At 41.7% G+C, this 22,762-nt stretch overlaps 1 protein-coding gene across 1 annotated transcript in view; it reads left to right on the top strand.

Moving 5' to 3' along the window:
* The first annotated feature begins 523 nt into the window (after positions 1-523).
* The window catches only part of agrn (agrin), a 269,713-nt gene continuing 247,474 nt past the window's right edge, over positions 524-22,762 (top strand). Inside the window, 2 exon segments of the mRNA XM_034196403.1 lie at positions 524-984; positions 2,500-2,761. Of these exon segments, the coding sequence (XP_034052294.1) occupies positions 784-984; positions 2,500-2,761 (463 nt within the window). The 5' untranslated portion in view covers positions 524-783.

Consider the following 22,762-nt stretch of genomic DNA (forward strand, 5'->3'; position numbering starts at 1 on the left):
AAAATGCTTGCTGTGTTTTTTTTATAGCCTACTGTCTTTAATCTCGGACAGTGCTGTCCATTATGAAATGGATAATTTGGAAGCTAGAGGTAGCCTATGATATCCTGCACACTGATGACCCACCAAATGGATGTCATGTTTACACTCAACACTGCTATGACATTCCATAAGCTATCACAATATGGGATCCTCTGCTTGCTTCTTTCTCAATGTGTCTGCAAGATTTGGAGGTTGCTTCTGATGGGTACCGGAGGTAAGGACACCCTTTTTCCGACTGGGGGCGGCGTTGGACAGCCACTTTCAGCCGGCATCCCATCGTGCAGTACTCCTCTCCCGCCACCCCTCACCACCACCCACTCCTCACCACCACCCACCCTCACTTGTGGAATCAGCAATTCAGATCGCATGCAAATCCAGAAGCGTCACCGTGAATGTGTGTGTGAGTCGAGAGGAAAAGAGAGGGAGAGATTGAAGTGCAGTTGCATTCCTGGAGAGAGAGAGAGAGATATATCCCTGCCCCTTGCTCCTCCTTTCTCCTCCTTCCTCTCTTTCCTCCTGGTCTCCCAGCCGGCGGCGGCAGAGAGGGATTTTCAACCCGGGCTGCAGATGCAGGGAACAGGGCTGCAGAGTGAAAGAGACACCGGTAGTCAGTAGGGAAGTTGTGGAAAGAAGTGATTATTTTTGGAGAAACGCATTCGAAAGAGTTTGTTCACGGACGCTCCGGGAAGTGACATTTTCATTTCGTGAAAGTTAACTTTTTTCGGTTACATCCGTGTGGTGGTCATGGGTTCCCATCGGACACTCGCGGGCGGCCGGTTAGTGCTGCTTGTGGCGGGGCTGCTCGTGGCTCTGGGGCACCGCTGCGCCGCAAGCTGCCCAGAGAGAGAATTGGAGGACAGGGAAGAGGAGGCCAACATAGTTTTGACCGGCACCGTGGACGAAATAATAAACATGGACCCGGTGCACAATACCTATTCTTGCAAGGTACGTGTTTATATGTGGTTTTCGTAACTAGCAAGTTACCGCAGGGGGGAAATACACCTGCTTCTTGCACCGCAAGTACTGCTAATAGTGTTTTAAGTGGAATGTTAAAAGTCCCATTATCTCTTAACATCGTGTATCCCATGGAAGCCATTACCAGCAAGTTTCTAGTCCAACTCTCTCAAAGGCATCAACAGCTTGCCTGAAAAACATTTTACATACTCATTCATCCAGAAGCGTTTGGCAGCAGTTACATGAACACACACAGCGAATCCACTTTACTTGGGTTTCACTTACCAACTATCTACAATAAAGGTCTAACCAAGCTTGTAATCATCCCAAACATATGTATGTACGAGACTCACTTCTGTGACTCTTACTTTATTTCTAGTCATACATGTTAAAAAACATGCACATTCATTTTCCAGAGGCTCCCAAGTGATATTCTAAGTTATGATTTGTCCTGTGGCGTTGCTGACAAGTGCATCTCTAACTAGAGATTTGTGACTTAACAGTTATATCCCTTGGGATGAAAGACAATTCCGTAATAAGATGATTGGGTAGTAGGCTACCACAAAAACACTTAGCAGTCAGTACAGGTAAGTAAGCGACAATAACATGTTTTTTTTCTTTTTCTGTGAAGACAGTTTTAACAAGTGCTGCAAGGTTTGCCCAAAGCAATAGAGATGTATGCCCTACAGATTCATTAGTCACTCATATGAAACCTGTACATGATAAACTGTACATTCCCCATTCTCTTAATCACAGGAACATCATGTCTCTAACTAATGTGCCACATATATAATGGCATATAGGCTGAAAAACAACAGCCACTGTTCCACAAATAATCACATTTTCCGGCTTCCTCCATCCTCATTCCAAAGCCCTTCTTAAAATGAACTTTTGCATCATCGTGGGCTTGTGGTAGACCACTCTATAATCAGTCAAGAATAAACAAGTGGTGTTTGGTCAGCTCTCTCGCAGCTCTTTTCCTCTGCACCCACACGCTTCCCGTCTCCCGGTGAATCAGTGGAGTAGATTAGACGCACACGGCTTTCCCTCTGGAAACAGAAACCACCACCAAGCGCTGACATGAGATAAGGCGGCTAACATGTAGCAGAAGGGGCGAGCTTTCTCATGACTGTGCATAAATCAGACTTTTTGTGGCACTGATGTATGGAATCAAAATGCATTCTGCTTTATTTAGATACGTGTATCTGGATGTATTGTATGAGATGTATTCAAATATAAATAATTACTGTTATTGCATAAAATGTTAAGGAAAGTTTGTTTTGCGTAGGTGAAAATAAGTTATTTGTAAAGATCAGAAAAGCACCTGCCTGTCATTCCACAAACATGCATGTTAAGGAGAAACCATGACTCACATAGCCCAGAGCTAGCCAGGGGCCCCAAATCCCTAACAGAGCCCTTGTGCATACCTATTAAGGAAAATAATATGTATGTTCTTGACAAAATACTAAGAAATATGGTGTCTTTCTGTTTTTTGTTCGGCTGTAGGTCAGGGTGTGGCGCTACTTGAAAGGGAAGACCAACATCAACCGTGAAATCCTCCTGGACGGCGGCAACAAGTTGATGATAGGCGGCTTTGGCAACCCCGGGATCTGCGACAACCAGGTAGCCACGGGTGACACTCGCATATTCTTTCTCAACCCTGCCAAGGAAGACATGGGACCAGAACACAAGAACGAACTTATGCTCAACTCAAGTCTGATGAGGATTACCCTGCGCAACCTGGAGGACGTGGAACACTGCGTGGAAGGTAAGCAGCCTCTTGTGAATGGAATAACCTGTCTTTCTTAGGATGGAATACACAGCACGTGTTGTTGGGAGTCTTAAAAGCCCGGCAACATTTTGCAAGAAACAGCGGAACAAAACACAACTATAACGCAGCGTCCATACAGCGGTGTGCTGTGTGGACGCTGTGTGGACGAAGCTTGCCGGTGGGCGTGTCTGAAACTCAACCAACAACCAATCACATGAATCTCCCGCCCCGGACACACAAGCACGCGGTTTGATTGGCTAGAGCTTGTACTGGCTAGAGCTTGTACTGGCTTATGATTTGATTGGCTGACGCGAAGCAACGGAACCACAATGAAGTTCGGCAAAGCGTGACGTCACCCCATTCAAAGTGAATGGGCTGAAGCGTTGAAGCTTCAACGCACCCCGCCGTGTGGACGGGCCGTAACGCCAAGCGTCTGAATTAGCACTAAGCGAAAGAGTGCTAACGCACTTAGCACATAACTCATGGTAGAAATATGTTATACTTCATCGGATCTGCACAAACAATATATCACCTGAAAGCTGAGATCCCACAGATTCCAATGGTATAAGTATCATCACTGTGCGACCAAAACTCACGGCAGCGAAAGCCAGCAAAGACAACACACAACTTCACTTTACGTAGCCAACACGGAAAATACGTCTTACCTTTGCTGTTTTCTGATCAAAAGTTGTGTTCAAGGGCATTAAAATGCATATAAACGCTGCTGAAGATTAATCCAATGTCTCTGTGTCCCTTTGAAATGATTACTGATAATCCATCATCACATTTATGGCAATAAGCCTAGTTTTCAGTTTTCAGAGCGTAACATAGCTTTCGGTTTGGGCAAGCTGCGTGCGCATCACTCTCACTCCTCAATGGTAACGTGTAGATGGATTTAGGAACTCCCTCTCGATTCTATTGGCTCTAACGGTTCAAAAGTGGTGTCAATCACCAACATCGACCAATGGGTTCCAGAGATATGGCAAATACACCCAGAGGTGTTTTTTTCTTTTCTAAACCTCTCTAAAAAGGTAAAATGTCACTTGTTTTGCATCAATCTTGATACAGGGTACTTATTATATGTTATAGTTTGGATTCCTAAAGCTTTTAGTCTACTATCCCATCATTCAAGAGTGGTTTTCACTATAAGTATATGGTTTCTTTTTTGGACGGAAACTATAATTTACATTTTTTTACTATGTTCAATCTGAATTTACTTTAAAATAAAAACATCTATATTGATTCTGACTTTTCTACATCCAACTCACAGGTGTATCATTGCTTTGAGAAAAAAGTTATTAATTTACCCCTTTTAGAAGTGAAGATATAGTAATTTGTTCTGGTCATGTCATTTTCGAGCCTGAAACCTGAAAAACAGGCTCAGGGCTTAACAGGTTCTAGGAATTCTTAATATTTATAGAAATTCATTTGTAGGTTTATCAGGGCATATCATTGCTTTTTAATAAGTTGTTGGAATATTTCCTGTTACCTGTGAGAAATTCAGTTTAGGATTCACGCTGTTGTTTCCCGCAGTAATTGTAAATCACTTAAAGCGGCAAGGATTTCATACACCGGTGGCTGCTGAAATTATATAGCTTCAGGCACAGTGTCAAAGTTTCCCAGAACTCCCTGAAACAAGGACACATGAGTCATTTTAGGAGCTTTGTTGCCATGGTGAAGCTCCAGCTTTTCCCAGCGTAGCCTTGAGGTAGGTGAGTCTGGATAGCACCTTGAGGACACGGGTTGAGTGGTTAAGGGATGATCCCCGACCTTTGAACCTTGTAGCAGGCCCCTTTTATTAAGTCAGAGGTGAAACTAAAACACATTCACATAAAACGTGACATGGGAGCTTTACAGGGCAATGCAGGTTCCCACACACTTTTTTCTACAACAAATTCATAGCCTTTTACTGTTTTAACTTCACTGTAAAAGAAACTGAAAATAACCCTTTACCTACATAGAGAAAAGGGCAGCAGAAACAGGCCATGAATGGCTGGATCAAACTTGCCCACACACAAATTATTGCTTTATAATACCTTGTGTATAAAAGGTGCTTTATTCTATGGATTTGTGTACCAGAACTTTAGCATGAAAAGAGTTAATCAAAAACTTCTATTCCTCTGAGGCCTTTTTTGGTTGAGAGGTAATTTGTCAAGCTCTTATGAGATGAGCCATACAGCCATGACTAATAAATGTCAGCATCCACCGTGACTGTGAGACTGTAGCCGCCTCTGCCCCCATTGCCAGCGAGCAGTGAGCAGTGAGCTTGCTGCTGTTTAACTTTTACTGGTGCTTGACAATGTTGGCAGCTGTTCAAAGTTTGAATCTAACACTTAGGTTGCCCCGGGAACACCAGGGGGAAACGAATCAGAGCATGAATCACCTTGCTGAAGACTTTCTGCAGCGATTGCGAGAGTTGCTTGAGTCTATAACCTGGGTATTTTCCTCTGAACATTTCTGGGTGGCAGGATGCTCCAATGGATGGAGCTTGTTTGCAGTGTTAAGTTGCATTTGGCACTCACATAAAACTTCTTCTGTTTGTCTGTCCAGGCACGAAACACTGCACGGCTAACCTTTTTATTCACCCCCCTTTTCTTCTTTTTGGACTCCTGTTGTTGAAAGGGGAGTTTCTTGGCTCTGACAAGTCTAGAATGTGCCCTTTTTGTTTAGGGGCTTTGTACTTGAAGAGGGTTTACTTAACATAACCTCATTTTCTCATATCACCTTACAGTTGAAGGAATAGCGGTAAGAAAATACTTCAAGAAAGTAAAGGCTAGACAGAAATCATGTTTTAAGGAATCTGCAAGAACTGAACCTTTTTTCAGGGGCTTCCTATGCATTTTTTTCCTATAAGTAATATCTTGATACACTTCCAAGATTCAGCCACACAGTGCAATCTGTATTTGTTTTGAATTTGAGTGGAATTCACCCCGATAATTACCTTGCATGTCTCCATCCGGTAGAGAATAAGCTTTGAGGCTTGTTTCAGGGAAGAGTTTTAATTAAGAGAGTCAAGTCAGATCCCATCCGCTCCGTGCAACGACTACCCCCGGAGACTGTTGGATGTCAGTACAGCGGGACAAGACTCTACCTGCCGCAACACTCATTGTACCATCCTCTGCTCTCACCTCATTCTTGACATTTTCGATAGCTAGGATAGACTAGGAATGCCTGGCAGAGAGCTAGGTGGGGAGGCGCGTTGTCTGAGGTTGAAGAAAAAAGGCTTTGTGTGAGCTCCCTGCCACCAAGAGTTTTGAGAAGGACGCGTACACGAAGGAACATTTGATGAATGATGTGATGTAGATGTTTTGGGTGGAATTTACTGGATGTTGTGTTTGCTGTGGCATATTTGTTTGAGTTTGGATCAACGCCCTGTGAAAAAGGATGCCTTCAGGCGTTATGTTTCGCGCTCCTTTTCTACTGCTGTGCTCGTCGCCCTGGGCCGTGGCACTTCAGGGCCACTCAGTCCATGTGTGTGATCACTTTGCTGCAGGCTTTCATGTGCCATAGTTGCCCCCCCCCCCCCCCCCCCCCCCCCAGAGGAGTGTTTACAAGATCTCAGTAAACACTTGCAGTGCTGTTAAAATGTTGTACACATAAGATTGGCCTACTTTACTTACTCACGCCCTTACCAGTATTTCTAGGGTTGGAATATGAAACTGACATATAAAAAAAGTGTCACATCTGCATTGTTGCACTTGCACCTTGCCAGGGCCGAATATCAGGCAGTTGCCACATACTGTGCTGTGTCTCAAGAAACAAAAATGAAGTTATTGTTAAGTAAAAGAGGATTAATTCAAGGCTGAGCCGAAACGCCTTGTTCTACAAAAATTTGGTAAAGAGGCAATCAATTGAAAGGTATGCACTCTGTATATTATCATTTTCTCCTGTGCTGTGTTAACGGCAACAAAGAGAGAAGGCGGAGGTGTTGTGGGTTTGGAAGAGAGGAAGCCCTCTTGATGGAGAAGTGTTGAGCGTTCAGGGAGATCTTATCTGTCTTGGTCTGTTTATCAGCTGCTTTTGTTTCAGCCCCTGATGACTCGATGCCAGCGTCTTTCGCTCAAGGCCCTGACGAAGTACAGCAACAAAGGGCTGTTTCTTCCTTCTGTCTTCATCTCTTCCTCTAGTTCGACTCTATTTAGAAGAGGAGAGATGAGTCAGTCAGAAAGTCGGTGCACAGTCATGCAACAGCTGCATCAAAGATCTTTTCTTTGTCCCTTTGTGCTGCTGCTATTTAAAAAAAAGAAGCATAATACTGTGTGCAGCCAGTGTGCTCCGCCGGTTAGACAATCAAAAGTCCTTGTGGGATGTTAATGAGCAGCATTTTACTGCTCAACATACCACTAACTCTTTATGATCCATGTGTACAGCAGTCCAGAGGCTCACTGCTAATGGGGTAAGCCAGGCTTGCTGAGAACATGATGGGGGTCCTTATTTGCCAGCAGGTGGTCTTGCTTAATGATGGGCGAGCAGACAGTCCTGTGGAATGCTTCTCGGGGTGGGTGGGATGTGGGATGACTGTTTTGCCCCCCACCCCACCTCCCCCTTGTCCAGCGATCCTTCAATGAATGAACCTAGGCCTCACGGGAAAAAAATGTTTCCTCAATGTTTGTGCAAGGAGGAGGCCTGGACTTCGCAGGAATTCCTAACCTGCACAAAGCTCCTACCTGGCTGCCTGCACCCTCCTCCTCACCTTCTAGATATGTGATGAGATAATGAAAGATTGATAAGGGAAAAATGGAGAGGAGTTCAGTTTTTAGCCCTGCGATGTACTCTTTCATAACGTAAATGCCTTTATGCCTGTCATCTACAGGGCAGTTAACTCCTGTTTTTCTAGAACAATTAAAGCCTTACTAAAATATGAAAGGGTCACTCACTTCACAGCTTTAGTTTATCAGTGACTCAACACTCTGGAAGACGAAGTATGTTGATAGACCAGCCCAGGTTTTTCCCAGGATTTCATTTAGCGCCATCTGAGCTCTTTATGGGTCTCATGCTACACTATAATGTTCTTAACAGTAGCCTCTCTCATTAAGCATATGGCTACATGTGTTTTATTCCTATTACCTGATTGAGAACCTATGCTTGCTTCCCAGAAGGTCTATTTCTCAAGTGTCATGATTTCCAGTTTAGCGGAGGCAGTCTTTATTTCCGCTATAAAACACTGGGAATCCTGGCAGCAAGGTTGTTGCCCTATAATTTAAACATCAGCCACCAATACCACCTGCTCATGTTTTAATCTTGCAAAGGCATTCTAGAAAGAGATTAGAATTACTGAACATACTATTTATTTGACTTTCCCAGTGCTTGTAGGTAAATCCCAAAGATAGATGGAGTTTTATTTTATTGTGGCTTTAAAAAGTGTGGGAGAACACTATGTAGACAGGTGACTGAGCTAAACCACTGGGTTCTTTATCCAGTACACAAGCAGCCTTTTGTCTTGAGCAAGGAGAAGTCAAGTAGACGGACATTGATGTTTGGATTTTTCTCAGGGTCCTTGAATGGATTAGGCTATAGTCTAAGAGGGAGAGTTCACTTTCTTGGTGTAGAGCTTTTCTACTAAGGTGTGCCCCCTGGTAAATCTGCGTCCCCTGTGTGGCTTATGTCAAAGCATTTATTCAGTGAAGTGAACAGAATTGGACAAATAGAAAGGCTTGATGAAAGGCTTTGATGAAGTAAGCAACAAAGGCTTGACGGGAGAAACGAGACCAACAGACCTGTTTCACAGCTAGTCCAGAGTCTCCAGAGTTATTGCGCATTTTAGATTTTAATTAAAAATGTGGGAGCGGAGAGCCTGCTTGGCATGGCGATAAAGGACTTCGAAATGAGAAAGTCGTGAAAGATGGACGAGAGCATTGGAGGAACGCACCACTTAACCGCAGTCTGTTCACCTTGGCTCATATCCCAGACAAAACCAGGAGTGTATCACTCTCATGCGGATAAGAATCATAGATGGTATTGATATTTTCTGAAAGATACCTACATGTAGTGACATGCCTGTCACTTCAGTGAGATGTTAACATGCCCACGGTGTACACACAGACATACTGTTTAACATCTTGCCTGTCCAAATATATTGTCTGTCTTGTGATAGGGCAGGATCTACATGTCTTGTTGTCATTTTAGTTTTGTACTTGCTCAATGCAATATGACACGATTATTTATATATATATATATATATATATATATATATAATTTTATTTTCCTTTTCTGTAAAATACAGTATATGTATAATGATGAACATATTATACATAATATGTTATACATATAATATACATAATTATATATAATTTAATTATTCTCGTCTCGAGAAATTTCAAAGATTTTTCTGCTTCTCTTGCGACAGTTCAGAAACATAGCCTTTTAGCAGAAGTATTTCTCAAACAAAGGTTTTCCAACATGGCACCGTTTTTCCAGCTGTTGTTGGAAGAAAGTCTCTCAATCATGATTTGTAGTTCTAAATAAGTCATTAGAAAGTACATTTGATTGCCAAGCGGTGTTAAGGAAAGGAAGGAAGTGTAAAGGAAGCTTGTGTCAAAGTCCCAGTTAAGCTCTTCTTTAGTTTAGGAACAGCAAAGTGGAACTGACCTGGGAGGTGCTGCGCATGGACTTGGATGTACAGTGACCCGGAAACCTCCCTCTTCAATCCCAGACATAAAGAGCTCAGAGCAGCAGTCTGCATGAGTTCTGGGCTCCCTCTGAGGAACTGGATCCGTGACAAAATTCTTGATCCAAGAGCACATTTCTGAAGCAGGGCAGCTGCCGTGGCAAGTGTGGCTACTTACTGTCAACATGCCAGAAACATCAGGTTTAGAGAAAAAGGGTTATGGTGGGACACTATGGTGGGATAGCAGATGCCTCAACGTGACTTGTATTTAGGTCAGATCAGCTGTCACTCTGGAGCGGCTCAGATCAAGAGAAAACTGGGGTAGAAACATCTTTATTTTGGGCCCTTTACATGCTTTTTGTTGTAGGATACATAAGGGATTCCTTTGAGAAACTTTTCTTTTGAAAAAGATGGACAAACTATAAAGTAAACTTGGTGTACTTGGTGAGCTCTATTCAAACTATGCTTTTATTAGGAAGCATATTTTATCAATGTGTTTGGCATTTAGTATCAAAACTTGTCTGTGAAATTAGAGTATCATTTAGGGAATACAATACAGGAAGTACATGGTTTAGAGGTTAGTTACATCCTATCATCTTCTGGATGTAAGCTGAAGACGCACTGACCCAATACTGGTGAATTATGCCTATCATGCTCCCTGCTGTCTCATGGTATCCACCTGTTACTTACTGCCATTCATATGCACAGCAATGAGGCTAATTATACAAAGCTGGTATCATTGTTTCCAGGCTTCACTAGCTATATTTGGATTGAATCAGAATACAGTTTTATTGCCAAGTAAGTTTCCACATACGAGGACTTTTCCTTTGGTGTGTAATGGTGCATACATAAACACATTAAGCGAAGTAAAGTTGTAAAAAAAAGAGGAAATAAATAACTATTATAAAGGCTGTTTTAAAAACATTTACAAACATTATAAAATAGAGGTCATATTAAAATTAGATATAAATAAAGTAAGGACAATAAGAATATGAGAAATGTATCTGAAAAATCAAATATGTGCAGTATATCCGAAAGTGGAAGAATGCAGCTTTAAAAGAGGTATCGTGTAGAATTCTTCAAAATATACAAAGGAATTAGCAAGGGTTACCTTACAAAGTATAAGCAATGGCTTACAATATGTTTGTTAATGAAATGCAAAGTGTCTATGGAGCGCACCCTCCTGCCAGAATGACTCGAAAGGTTTGGTTCAAGTGTTTAACAGTTATTTGAAAAAGGACCCTGATAAATGTCTGTTTGTCATGTGTAATTGTTGAACGTCTCTTGATTTTTATATGCTGCAAAAAATAACTTCCGCCCTCAAGGAACAATGGACCTTTTGAATTGTGCCAAATCACGTACGTAAACGTTGCTGTTGCTGAACCCTACTTTGAGTCTAATCCCCTTCTAAAGCTTGATTTAACACAATCTACATTACAGTGCTGCACATACAGGAAGTATGCTAGCCTTGACACCTGGGGGTTCCATGTACACAAACAAATCACGGGATGTCTTATTTTGCCCCTCTGACAATGGCCCAGTCTCCGTTACTTCCTTTCCTCCCCCTTATCTGTCTCTCTTTTGATGGGGCTTCATAGTTCCCTCAGGATGGACACCCCTCTCCCTTGTGTCTGGTCCTTCATGTTTCCTTCTGTTAGCCATTATGCCTTTTACTTTTCTTCCTACTCTCAGGTGTCATCTTCAATCATGTTCTCACGATGTGATGATGACCTGCACATGTGTCTGTCTCTCACCATGTGTGCGCGTGGACGTTTCCTGTGCATACAACACATTTTTAATGGCTATTTTGAAGTTTCTTTGAAGACATTTGTGGCAGGCAGGATGGATTTATGAAAGCTGACTCATCATATTTTGGGTTTTATTTCAACACTTTTTCACACACATTAAATTCTTCCCTAGACGCTCCTTTTCTCTATTCTCACAGTCGTCATCGTCCTCCTCCAGTGTTCCCATCTCACAGAGGTCCCACCTGTAATTACTCTGGAATCTGTTGCCCTGTAAAGCTGTCATATTCCTAAAAACCAGGTGCACTTTGTGTAGACATGAGAGACACAAGCCTCTGATCTAAGTCCATGTATCTCTCTAGAAAATAATAGCAAGTTTTTAAAAGTCGGTTAAATTATGCTGGTTTATGAAAAAAACTTCTTTAAAAGTTGTATAAAGCCCGTTGTGGCTTCACAGAAATCTGATACATTGCCCAAAATGATGTTACCTGACTCGAGTGGAGGCTGAAGTCTAAAACCCTGAAAATGAAAGAAATCTGGGGTAGTGGAGTTAGAGCAAAGTAAGCTTACCATACCTCTGCTACATAAGCTGCTACAAGAAAACACACCTGAATCTTTGTGGGTATTGTAAGTCCAGGTCTTTAACAAGGAAGAATAATACTTGGAATAAACAAGATGATATCTCTCGTTCTGCTGCCTGGACATTTGAAAAAGAAAAAAAAGAAAAGGTCAGAGTAGCATAACAAAAATCAGCGGAGTACACTTTTAAATAAGGTCGAAGTTGTTATATACTGGAGCTGTCCTTTTAAGATGTTTGAAAGATGCACTTATTTGAACTAAATAATGTATGAAAAGTTAGAAGTTGCGTGTTTAGATCAAGGACATTCCAACAGAACACTTTGCTGTTGATACAAGAGCTGCTTTAGGGTTTAAACCAAGAAGAGAATATTGGAAATTGAATGCCATCTAAGACTTTAGACTTTCCTTTGTCTTCTTGAGTTATGGAATGTGTGATATGTCTTCTTACAAACCTTTAAGATGACAACTCTCCTGAGAGATGAAGCCTCTTAGGAATTTCCCCCTCTCCCTCTCCCTCTCTGCCTCTGTGCCTGCCCTCCAGGCTGACAGATTTGTCTGGCTGGAGGGAGGCACTCTGCCTGCCCCTGTTGTTTTAGCCAACAATGGCAAGGACGTGATGGCTTTCAGAGACAAACAGAGATATCTGGCAGAGGATGTCTCACTAGCTTCAGCATGTATCTGTAAACACACGCATGCATACTTGCATACAGACAGAGAGACGGACACACAGACTTCACTATCTCCCCATCGGAATGAGACATACACATAATGCAGCATGTGTCGCTGTCTTTGACTTAGCAATTGCATTGTGATTGCTTTCAATAATGAACAGATACTAAAGTAACGACTTCACAGGGTCGTGCTGATCAGTACCCACAGATAGAGGAAGGTTTCTTTATACCCACATCCACAACCATTTGTTTACAGTTTGCAAATGGAGGCAGTATAGCAAAAACAGTCATAACTAAAACCCACTTTGAAAGCACTTAAAGTCACAATGGGATGTTACCATAAGTGAAAAATAATTATTCAGATACCCCCCAATTTTTTTTTACCAACCTTCTCACACAACTCTGCTCCAAAACAACCATTCAGTTTTCTAACATTTACGGCAAACTTTGGGCAGCCTGTGGACTGTCTGCGCTGACCATTGCTCTAGTTCAGGGGTATTCAACTCAAATTCAACGAGGTCCAGTTAGAGAAAATCTCCCCATGCAAAGGTCCGGAACATCAAAATGTCTAAGTTGCTTTATGAATTAGTGTGATATATATTGAAGTGACCTGTAGCTTTGTCATCGTCTGCATGTAATCAACAACTGACTGCCAATCAAATAAAGAAAGTACAATTCAAAAACAACAATATTTATTGTCAATTAACATTGAACTATACAGATATACAGTAAATACTGTGGATATGTATAATGTTCCTCCCTGGCTGCATTTAAAAATAAAATAGGAGAAAATAAATAAAATAGCTTTTGAAAATATGTGCTTAACGTTAGATAAATAAAATAAAGTGTAGCAGCAGCTTGAGTTTCCCTTTTTCTTTGTTAACCGTTTCACATCATGACTTAACAGTTTCAGATGATTATAGAACAATATCAGTCTTTACACATCATAACAATTGAACAGTTTTAAAGTTTCTCTTTCTTTCCCTCTTTATGCAGTCCCTCACTCACTTTTTTTTAATTCAGTGTGAGAATTGAGCTTGAGCTTGTCCTGCCAGGAGTTTAAATCTGGGCTGAAATGGTGTCAGGGCCATTCTCATACGCGCCACGGTCTCTGAACAAATGAGACATACTGGTTCTGTGCTCCCAGTGGGCAGGATGAACATGAATGAGTCCACTCAGGGTTAAAAGCTCTGTTCTCACTGTCCACTTTCCTCTTCTTGGAGAGCGCCATGAGTAATTATTTGTATCTCCCTGTCTGCCGCTAACACGCCTGTTCACTCTCCTCTCCGCTTCTCTCCCTGTATCGCTAATTATTCTCTTCACTCACTTTCCTCTCCGCTTCTCTCTGCCGCTCTCGTCTCTTCTTCTGTGTTTATCTCCCTGTATCGCTCACTCGTCTCTTTCGCCCCCTGTCTGCAGCGGTTAAAGTAGAATCGCCCTGTCAAAATTGAATTCCCCTATTAATGTATTGATTATAGGTCCGGGTCCGTATAGGTCGGCGTCTGGGTCCGGATCTGGACCGCGATACGCGGTCCGCCTGTTGCCGACCCCTGCTCTAGTTGAATGTATGAATTGGCCTTAAGAAAACTGCATATTTTTAATACCTACTATCTGTTTTAATATACTTCAACAGCTCATTGCAAGTCTGATATGATGTGAATACAGTATAAGCTCATTGCAATCAATGTTCAGTATCTGTCAGTCTAATAATGTAAAATGTTGTGAGTGACCTTATCAGGAGCCCATGAAACTTGAAATGATACTTGTTAGAAAAAAGTAGATGACTAATGTGAAACATAATTACACTGCCATATAACATTAGCATTCAGTAAGTTAGGCTCGAGCTGACGCATACATTGCAATTCAATAATGGAAATACTAAAGTCTCTGAGAGTTAGGGAGGAAAGATATACATGCTTGAGTTCAGAATTAAGAACCTACTGCAATTCTTCAATGCAGATTCCATGTATTTTATTAACAGCATTTTCTTTTTGGTTATTTACATTGCCTAGAAAATGTGTGTTCATTGTTTTGATTGATGGAGTGCAACTACGAGGAGGGAATATAGATCTGAAACAGAGAAAGTGTAACCGGCAATTCAGCAGGGAGAAAGGCAGGAGTGAAGTCCGAGATTAAAGAGCATGAGCAACCTGATCTCACCAGAATGCGTGACTCCACGACGACTCCTTAACACCGCATTGCGTGGTGGAGTCACGCATTCTGCTACATTTACGTGTCGGCACCACGCAAAAAACCCCAATGTAAAGTGAATGAGGCTCTTTTGTCGTGGTGCACACACGCATTTCTACAACGTCCCGCAGTGAGCTTTTATTCTATAAAACGTTTTTTAAATCTACTTTATAGCTTGTAGTAACTCACGGGAGGCTTCTTTTATTTTATTTGTATTCATTATCATTTTTATTTTTCGTCAGAATGTAAAAATTACATTAGTTACGAATTTTTGTTCTAAAAAAACAGTGCATTGTGTGTAATACAACTGATTTTTATTAAATTAGTTAGTTTTTAAGGAAGGCCAGAGCTTCAGCTGTGTCAAATAGATTGTTCCCTTTAGTTAACGTTATTTAAAAGATAATGATCATGTCCCCTTTATTGTATTACGAGCGTCCATTCCCATTGGATAACAGATAATTGTACACCCGGAAGTAAGTATTCTCCTTACTGTCGATTGATTTTACAGTGATATCTGCACTACTCATCAACTCAAAAACACAAAATTATCCTTGTTAATTACACAATATTGATTGGTTTAAATTGTGTACAATGCTTTTGTATTTTTCCCCTTCGATTCGGAGAAACGAATATTTTTTCGGAGTTTTTGGATGGCAGAAGACACTACACTACCCAGAATCCTCAGCTATCGTTTGGGACTACACCATGTGCTTAGCTTGACAAACCCCATGATCAGTCCTCAAGCTCTGTGATTGGTTGACCTCCAACTGCATTCCATATAAAAAACGTTTCGTAAAAGATCAAATCATACTTTATTCAGCAGTGCTTGCTTAACTCTTTGAAAGTCATCACATGAATGCATTGTAATAAATGGTTTGGCTGCATTAAATATTACACATCTGTCGTAGTTCTTTATTTATCTACAGAGATCGGGCCTCAAAATAGACCGGAAACTATTATTTTTGAATAGTGTGCCGTCGATGGGTTTCATTCCATTTCAAGGTGCTTTTTGACGCTCCGTGTAAACTTCGCGCACTGCCACTCCAACATCCAATCACAGAGCTTGAGGACTGATCACAGGGTTTGTCAAGCTAAGCACATGGTGTAGTCCCAAACGATAGCTGAGGATTCTGGGTAGTGTAGTGTCTTCTGCCATCCAAAAACTCTGAAAAAATATTCGTTTCTCCGAATCGAAGGGGAAAAATACAAAAGCATTGTACACAATTTAAACCAATCAATGTTGTGTAATTAACAAGGATAATTTTGTGTTTTTGAGTTGATGAGTAGTGCAGATATCACTGTAAAATCAATCGACAGTAAGGAGAATACTTACTTCCGGGTGTAAAATTCTCCGTTATCCAATGGGAATGGACGCTCGTAATACAATAAAGGGGACATGATCATTATCTTTTAAATAGCGTTAACTAAAGGGAACAATCTATTTGACACAGCTGAAGCTCTGGCCTTCCTTAAAAACTAACTAATTTAATAAAAATCACAGTTGTATTACACACAATGCACTGTTTTTTGAGAACAAAAATTCGTAACTAATGTAATTTTTACATTCTGACGAAAAATAATAATTATTATGAACACAAATAAAATAAAAGAAGCCTCCCGTGAGTTACTACAAGCTATAAAGTAGATTTTAAAAACGTTTTATAGAATAAAAGCTCACTGTGGGACGTTGTAGAAATGCGTGTGTGCACCACGACAAAAGAGCCTCATTCACTTTACATTGGGGTTTTTTGCATGGTGCCGACACGCAAATGTAGCAGAATGCGTGACTCCACCACGCAATGCGGTGTTAAGGAGTCGTGGTGGAGTCACGCATTCTGGTGAGATCAAGTTGAGCATGAGTGATGGAGACTTGGCGAAAGCCGGGGAAGGACGGACCGGACTACAGGCTAGGAAAGAAAGAAAAGGATAAACAGAGTAAGGGGAAAGAAGAAAAGAAGGAAAACACAAGATGGGCTAAAGGTTAGAGTTAATGAAATGGGATGGAAGGGATATCGCAATACGAGAATGTGGGAATGAGATGAGGGAATATACCTTAAGAGTCGACATTTATCGAAGTCTCCCTTCAAATGGCATTTTTTTATCGCGCTAGCCTTGGACCATTGAAAAGAACATCACTATGGGCCTTTTTCTCACTGTGCTTTAACCCAATACACAAAAAAAGGAAGCAGACTTGCCATGAGTGCCATGAGGCAGCTTTCGGCATTTTCCAGCTGAAGCCTGGCGCCTAAGAGAGGCTTGGCCTGAAGGAACAAGTTCTATCAAAGACTGCTTGCAGTTGCCAGAGGTATGCCTAGATCAGCCTCTCCAAATTCCCCCTTATTGTCACACTGAAGCCCCTTGTACTCAAATACCTAGACACTGAAGCCTTATTTCCATACAACACTGTCAGCCATTTTGAAATGCCCCCAATCCTCCTGTGAACAGCAACAGTATCAACCTAAAAAGTTCTACATCCATCTTTCAGAGAGATTTTTTTCCCCTTCCTTCACTGTGAGTGTATGGGGGCATGCCCTGGAAGAGCACTTGAAGCAGACATGTTCGAGAAGGCTCTTGGAGAAATATATGAGCTTTCAGATGGATGGAGGTGTTGACCGTTAAAAGTTTGTGTTAGCACTGCTCTAGTTTTTCAACGGGCTATGTGGCCTGCTTGGACAGGTTGTCAGAAAAAGAGTATCGTAGATAAATCAGGCCTTCCTTTTTAGGCTGCACTCCTCAGGACAAACCTTTACCTGTTTCCAAGTGCACTGCAGTGTTTCTTTAGTAAATGACAAAACAACATTAATCTTTCAAAGGCAGAAATGTGTCTTGTCAAGCGCTAAAGCTATTCGGAAAGGGTTGGAGACACAGTGCAACCTTGTTAATCAAGCTTTAGTTAACAGGACTGGATATTGCAGGAAGAGAAATTACATATGTTGACACAGAGCTATATGGACAGAGAAATGTGAGAAGAAATGTCGTTTTTAACAAATTTAGAGGAGAGACAAATTGAATAGGGGCCTGAGGGTTTACAAACGTCTTGTCATTACTCTTTAATTGATGAGATTTTCTGCAGACCTCTGTAAACTCGATACAAATTGTGCTCTGGTCACAGGATTAGTAGTTAACTGCTAGTTTAGTATGTTATTGGTTTAAAACTAAGTATCTAGAAGGAGTAAGTTAAAGGCTATTTTCTCCTAACGATGGACAATCTGAGAAGCTCCAGAAAGCTAAATTGAACAATTATTTGTCTTAGCTTAAAAAAAATATACATCGACTTTTATGATTCCTACCTCATTGTCATCAGTTCATCGTTGCTCATCAAGCACATGACAAGTTCTAACATGTGATTCAGTAAATGAGAACATTTAAAATGTCATGGGTGTTATTGGCTCCTTGCAAATATTTGCTTTTGGTTTGTCTCGGATGAAAGGACTTTAAAGGAGCCATAAAGCTTGAGCAAACTAATCTTTCTGCATTTCTGAAGTCTTCTGGAGGTACAGTAAAGTCCTCTGGGTTTAATACAACTTTTATGACTGTGTGCAAAAATATTTCTTCAGAGAAATGTACAGGTTAGGTGAACTCCAACAAGACAGATAACACTGATATTTCCCCCTCATCTGCACACACTTGATGCAGGTCGCAGATACAAAGTTCCCATTGGAATTCCACCAGGATTTTTTGCACCCTTGACTTTTAGGGGCCTCATTCTGGCACCAGCAGGTTTTGAAACTGCTCTTCAGGCGTCCCCTTCGAATTAAACAAGGGAAGAGTGAAAGGCACCAGATCAGCCTCCAGTTAGCCTTCACCTGAGGCTAAAAGAAAAGTGAATGGGTTAGGGGTTAAGGGGTGAAATCGGGGTCAGATGTGTTCACACCACTCAAAGAAACCCATGTCACATTTCCAGATCAGGCAGGAACTCACATTCTTTTCCAACAAATAGACATGTTGAGATTTCTTCCTATGATTTATAAGTGTTGTATGGAGTGCAACTACGAGGAGGGAATATAGATCTGAAACAGAGAAAGTGTGACCGGCAATACAGCAGGGAGAAAGGCAGGAGTGAAGTCCGAGATTAGAGAGCGATGAGTGATGAGTGATGGAGACTTGGCGAAAGCCGGGGAAGGACGGACTACAGGCTAGGAAAGGAAGGGGAACAAAGAAAAGAAGGAAAACACAACATTTGTTTTTTTCTCCCAATCCTGGTCTTTTAAACTCCTAATTAATAAAAGCTGGTCACATGGCTGGCTAATTGGTTCCAAAAGATTGCCCTACTGAAATGAGGATGTGTGTGTGCTCTTGCCCTAAAGTCCATCCACCCCCTTCCTCCTCTGTTCAACGCTTTATTGGTTCCAAAGTGGTGCATTTGTTGCTCCCACTCAAGCCAAATCTCTTTCTTTGTGTTTCTGCATGTCTGTCTGTATGCGAGTCACTCTTAAACACGCTGTCCTCCATCTATGTCTTTCTCTCCCACTCTCAGTATGGCTCTCTCTTTCTCCGTCCAGCCTTTGCAGATTGAACTTGCTGTTTACGATGCTAGCGGAATCTTGATCAGCTCCAATTTACATCTAGACAATGGTGGGAGTTCAGAGGCGAGTTTTCTCCTCTTTTCCCCTACTTGAACCCCCTATTCCTCTTTCTTGTCCTCCCTTCTGCTTTCGGTGTCTTTGCCAACAGCCCGCACCCCTCCTCCTTTATTGTGTTTTTGGGAAGATGGTTGTCTTGAAAGGCCAGAAATAAAGGATGGCAAGGGAGCCACCTCGACAGTAGACTAAACTGAATGCTTCTGGACTTCATCTAAGCTCAGGAGCACACGGCCCTCCTGATACTGACACATGTGCACGCACACACACTCATATACACGTACACACACACACACACGCACGCACGCACGCACGCACGCACACACACACTATTATGTTGACGCCTTCAACAAGCTTGTGATGGCAGCCTTCTGCCTGTCTTTTTGCCTGTTGTTCCTTGCACTGTGCATATAACACATAATCTTCCGGTGCCACATTTAGGCATCGTGATTCAAACACTAGAATAAGCATTTAAAATGCCAGGCTGCTCTGTGCACAAGCATAAAGCATGTCAGATTTGACTAAGTGCTGCAAACTAGAACTGACTTGGTGTAATAATTGCGATTTAGACTAATTGCATGTAAGAAGACAGCTAGATGTAGAGGCCTGTCGGGGTAAAAAAAACCTATTCAGATGGAGTTAGTTTATATCAGTTGTAAATTTGGGGTTTAAATGGACTTGGAAATGTAGTGGCACTCGGCTATTAATACTTTGGGGGGTTGGCTAATATGCTGTCCAGGTGCTTTGCATACTAAGGTCTGAAATTAGGGTTGGTATTAGTTTTGTGTCTGTGTTTTAATAATCGTAATTCTAAACCTGGAGGCGATGTGACTAACCAACCGCTGTAAAACCACATGTCATGTAGTAATTGAAAGTAACTGTTGGGTAATTTGTTCACTGAGTAATAATAAGCAATGAGTAATTGATTACATTCTCCAAGTTACTTAATGAAAATATCTTTAGGCTTGTAGTCCAGCTCATGGTGGACTGTTGTAACCGATACAGTGCTCAGGAGTAATTAAGCTAATTAGAGGTAAGGTCCAAATCAAACAAGTAATGGACAGGCCAGTATATCATCACTCAGAACCCCTTAAATAACACATTTGGTTTGTTATTTGCTTTGTTAGGCTTGCGAAATAGAATTTCTAATTCTGTGATCTATATTACATTTCTGAAAAAGTATCCGCAGATGGTCATGAAACTGTTGAGTTGTTCTTATTCATCAATAACTACATCAACAATTCATGCACACATCCAACAGTTTGGTTTTGCTTTGGGAGAGTGCACCTTAATGACGAAATGCCAAAGAGGCGAGATCACTCCGTTTAATTCATGGCAGTTGTTGCAGAGTTTCTTAAGCCAGTTGAGGTTTTTTTATACTTAACAGCTATTTTGTTGTAAAGAACCATACATGTTGCAGTGTTGCTTCTTTATCCCATCCTCTGAGGCTTCAGGCATTGTGACACTTGCATGATATGTAACTAACGTTATCCCTCCTTTTGCAAATCATAATAAATATAATAGGTTTCAACCAAGTCACAGGGGCCCCATCTGTGTGCTGAGAGGCCTTCTGTCTCAAGGTTTAGAGTTGGTGGATTACCTGCAGTCAGTCACTGTCGCTGTGTTTTGGATTCGCTCGCTTAAGCACCTCCATCACTCCTTTTGTAGAAGTCGAAATGAGATCCACCATGCAAATCACTTGGTTGGTTTGAGGTGAAGCGCCGACAGTCCCGATAAACGGCCTCACTCCATTGCCTTTCCTCCCCGGGTAACCAATAGAGTTTGATGTTTATTAAAAAGCCATCTTCCCAAGAGTGCCCTTTTTCTATTTTGTCTTTAACAATGGAGATGTGCGGTGTGTGATGGCACTGAGACGTGTGTGCGCCGAGGTCCCCAATTCTTGTGTGTGTCAGGGTGTGTTTCTGTGCATATTGTGTGCACGTCCATACTGTTGTTTTTCTGCAAATACACATGAATGGTGGAGCGGCAACCTTTTTCTCTCAGGCACCATGAAACCTCCTGAGACCGAGCAGACGGCTTTTTAATTTCACTCCTCTCCGCCGCAGGTAGGCTGAATGAACATGAATTGAAAATGTGCCTGGAAGAAAAACGTTTTCTCATCAACAGCAAACTTTGAAAACCAACTCTTATCAGACTCACTCATTTATTACACATTTGAAAAGGAGATTGAGTTCAACATGTGGTGGGTCCCCCCCACTCCCCCACCCTCTTTTGTATCTGCCAGTGCGGTGGTTAGCGAGTATTGAGGAATATGCGCACAGATTGTAAATGATGCCCTTCGGGGCCATCACCAGAGCGTCTCTTTATAGAGTTTCAACAAAGACTGGGAGGGTGACTTCTGGTGAGTGCAGGCTTTGGGGGGGCAGCCTTTGTTGTTGACTTCTTGTCTTTTTGAACTTTCCCCTCCCAACCACCTGTCTTCCTTCATGGACGATAATCAAAGTTCTGAGGTTCAGGCTGCACACTTACTTGCTCTGCAATTTGAATATTATATATGCCGTTTCACTTTTCTTTTCGTGTGAGATTTGCGTTTTGACGAAACATGTTTTTGGAGGAAGGGATGATGACAAAATAACTTATGGTGGAGCAGCAACCTCCAGTTCAGGGAAGGAAGAAATGGTTGGAAGCAGGAACTGTTGGGAGGAGAATGGATTAAGGGGAGAGGGACCTTAGCAGCTCTTCGGAATCAGGGTATTGTTGTGGCCTGTTCATCAAAGCGTATAGAGCGGTCTGAAAGAGCAAACAGGAAGGGGGGTTTTATAGGTGTACTGCTTTCCTCTCACACAGTCTTTGAGTTTGAGCAAAAAATATTGTAATAATTTCATCAATCACACTTTCTTTGCATTCTCCTGCCAGGTTGTCTTCACAGCTGGACGAGGGTGAAAATAGTCTAAAACATTGCGATATTTATAAGGGCCTTACATTTATTTTGTTACTCTAGAAACAAGACGTCTACCCTCTTTAGATCACAACTCTAATCAACAGGTTGCTTTTTGGGGTATTTGCTGCCGTTACCTTTAATTTTCTGTAGAGTAAATTCATACATTTTCTTCATCTATTCAGCCTTTAGGGTTATGTTAAGGTAACCACCCGGGTCAAAAACAGGTCAGTCAAAGGAGTCAGAAAGACCCACACACATGCACTCACCCAGAGCACACTTCATCCTGCGCATTCCGGGTTAGCGAGACAGGTTCTCATGTCGATTATTCACGGGGATTTCATTCTAAATGAGGTGAAGTTATTGCTCTCTGTGAAGCGGGTCTTTCAGAAGCTGCTGCCAGGGCTCGAGCTGCTCCTTTTTGTTCTGCTTGCCTTTGTCGGCCTGTATGGCAGAGTAACCTGACCTCAGACGTGACAGGCGCTCAACTCAAAGAAAAAGCCACTTTTAGCATTGACTGAGCATTGAGGTTTTTGGAGAGTGTTTATTACGGTGAAGGTGCGTTAAGCAGCAGCTCTTGTACTATTTATTTTATGTCCAAATACTTGACTCTAACATGAGTCATCCATATTCACAAACATAAGGGACTTTTGTAATTTCCCTTTGAACTTATAGATGCCTGTAGGTTTTGATGATACAAATGTAACATCTTAAGTCAGTTACCAAG

Source organism: Gymnodraco acuticeps, unplaced genomic scaffold (genome assembly GCF_902827175.1).
Source record: "Gymnodraco acuticeps unplaced genomic scaffold, fGymAcu1.1, whole genome shotgun sequence".
Taxonomy (NCBI): Eukaryota; Metazoa; Chordata; class Actinopteri; order Perciformes; family Bathydraconidae; genus Gymnodraco; species Gymnodraco acuticeps.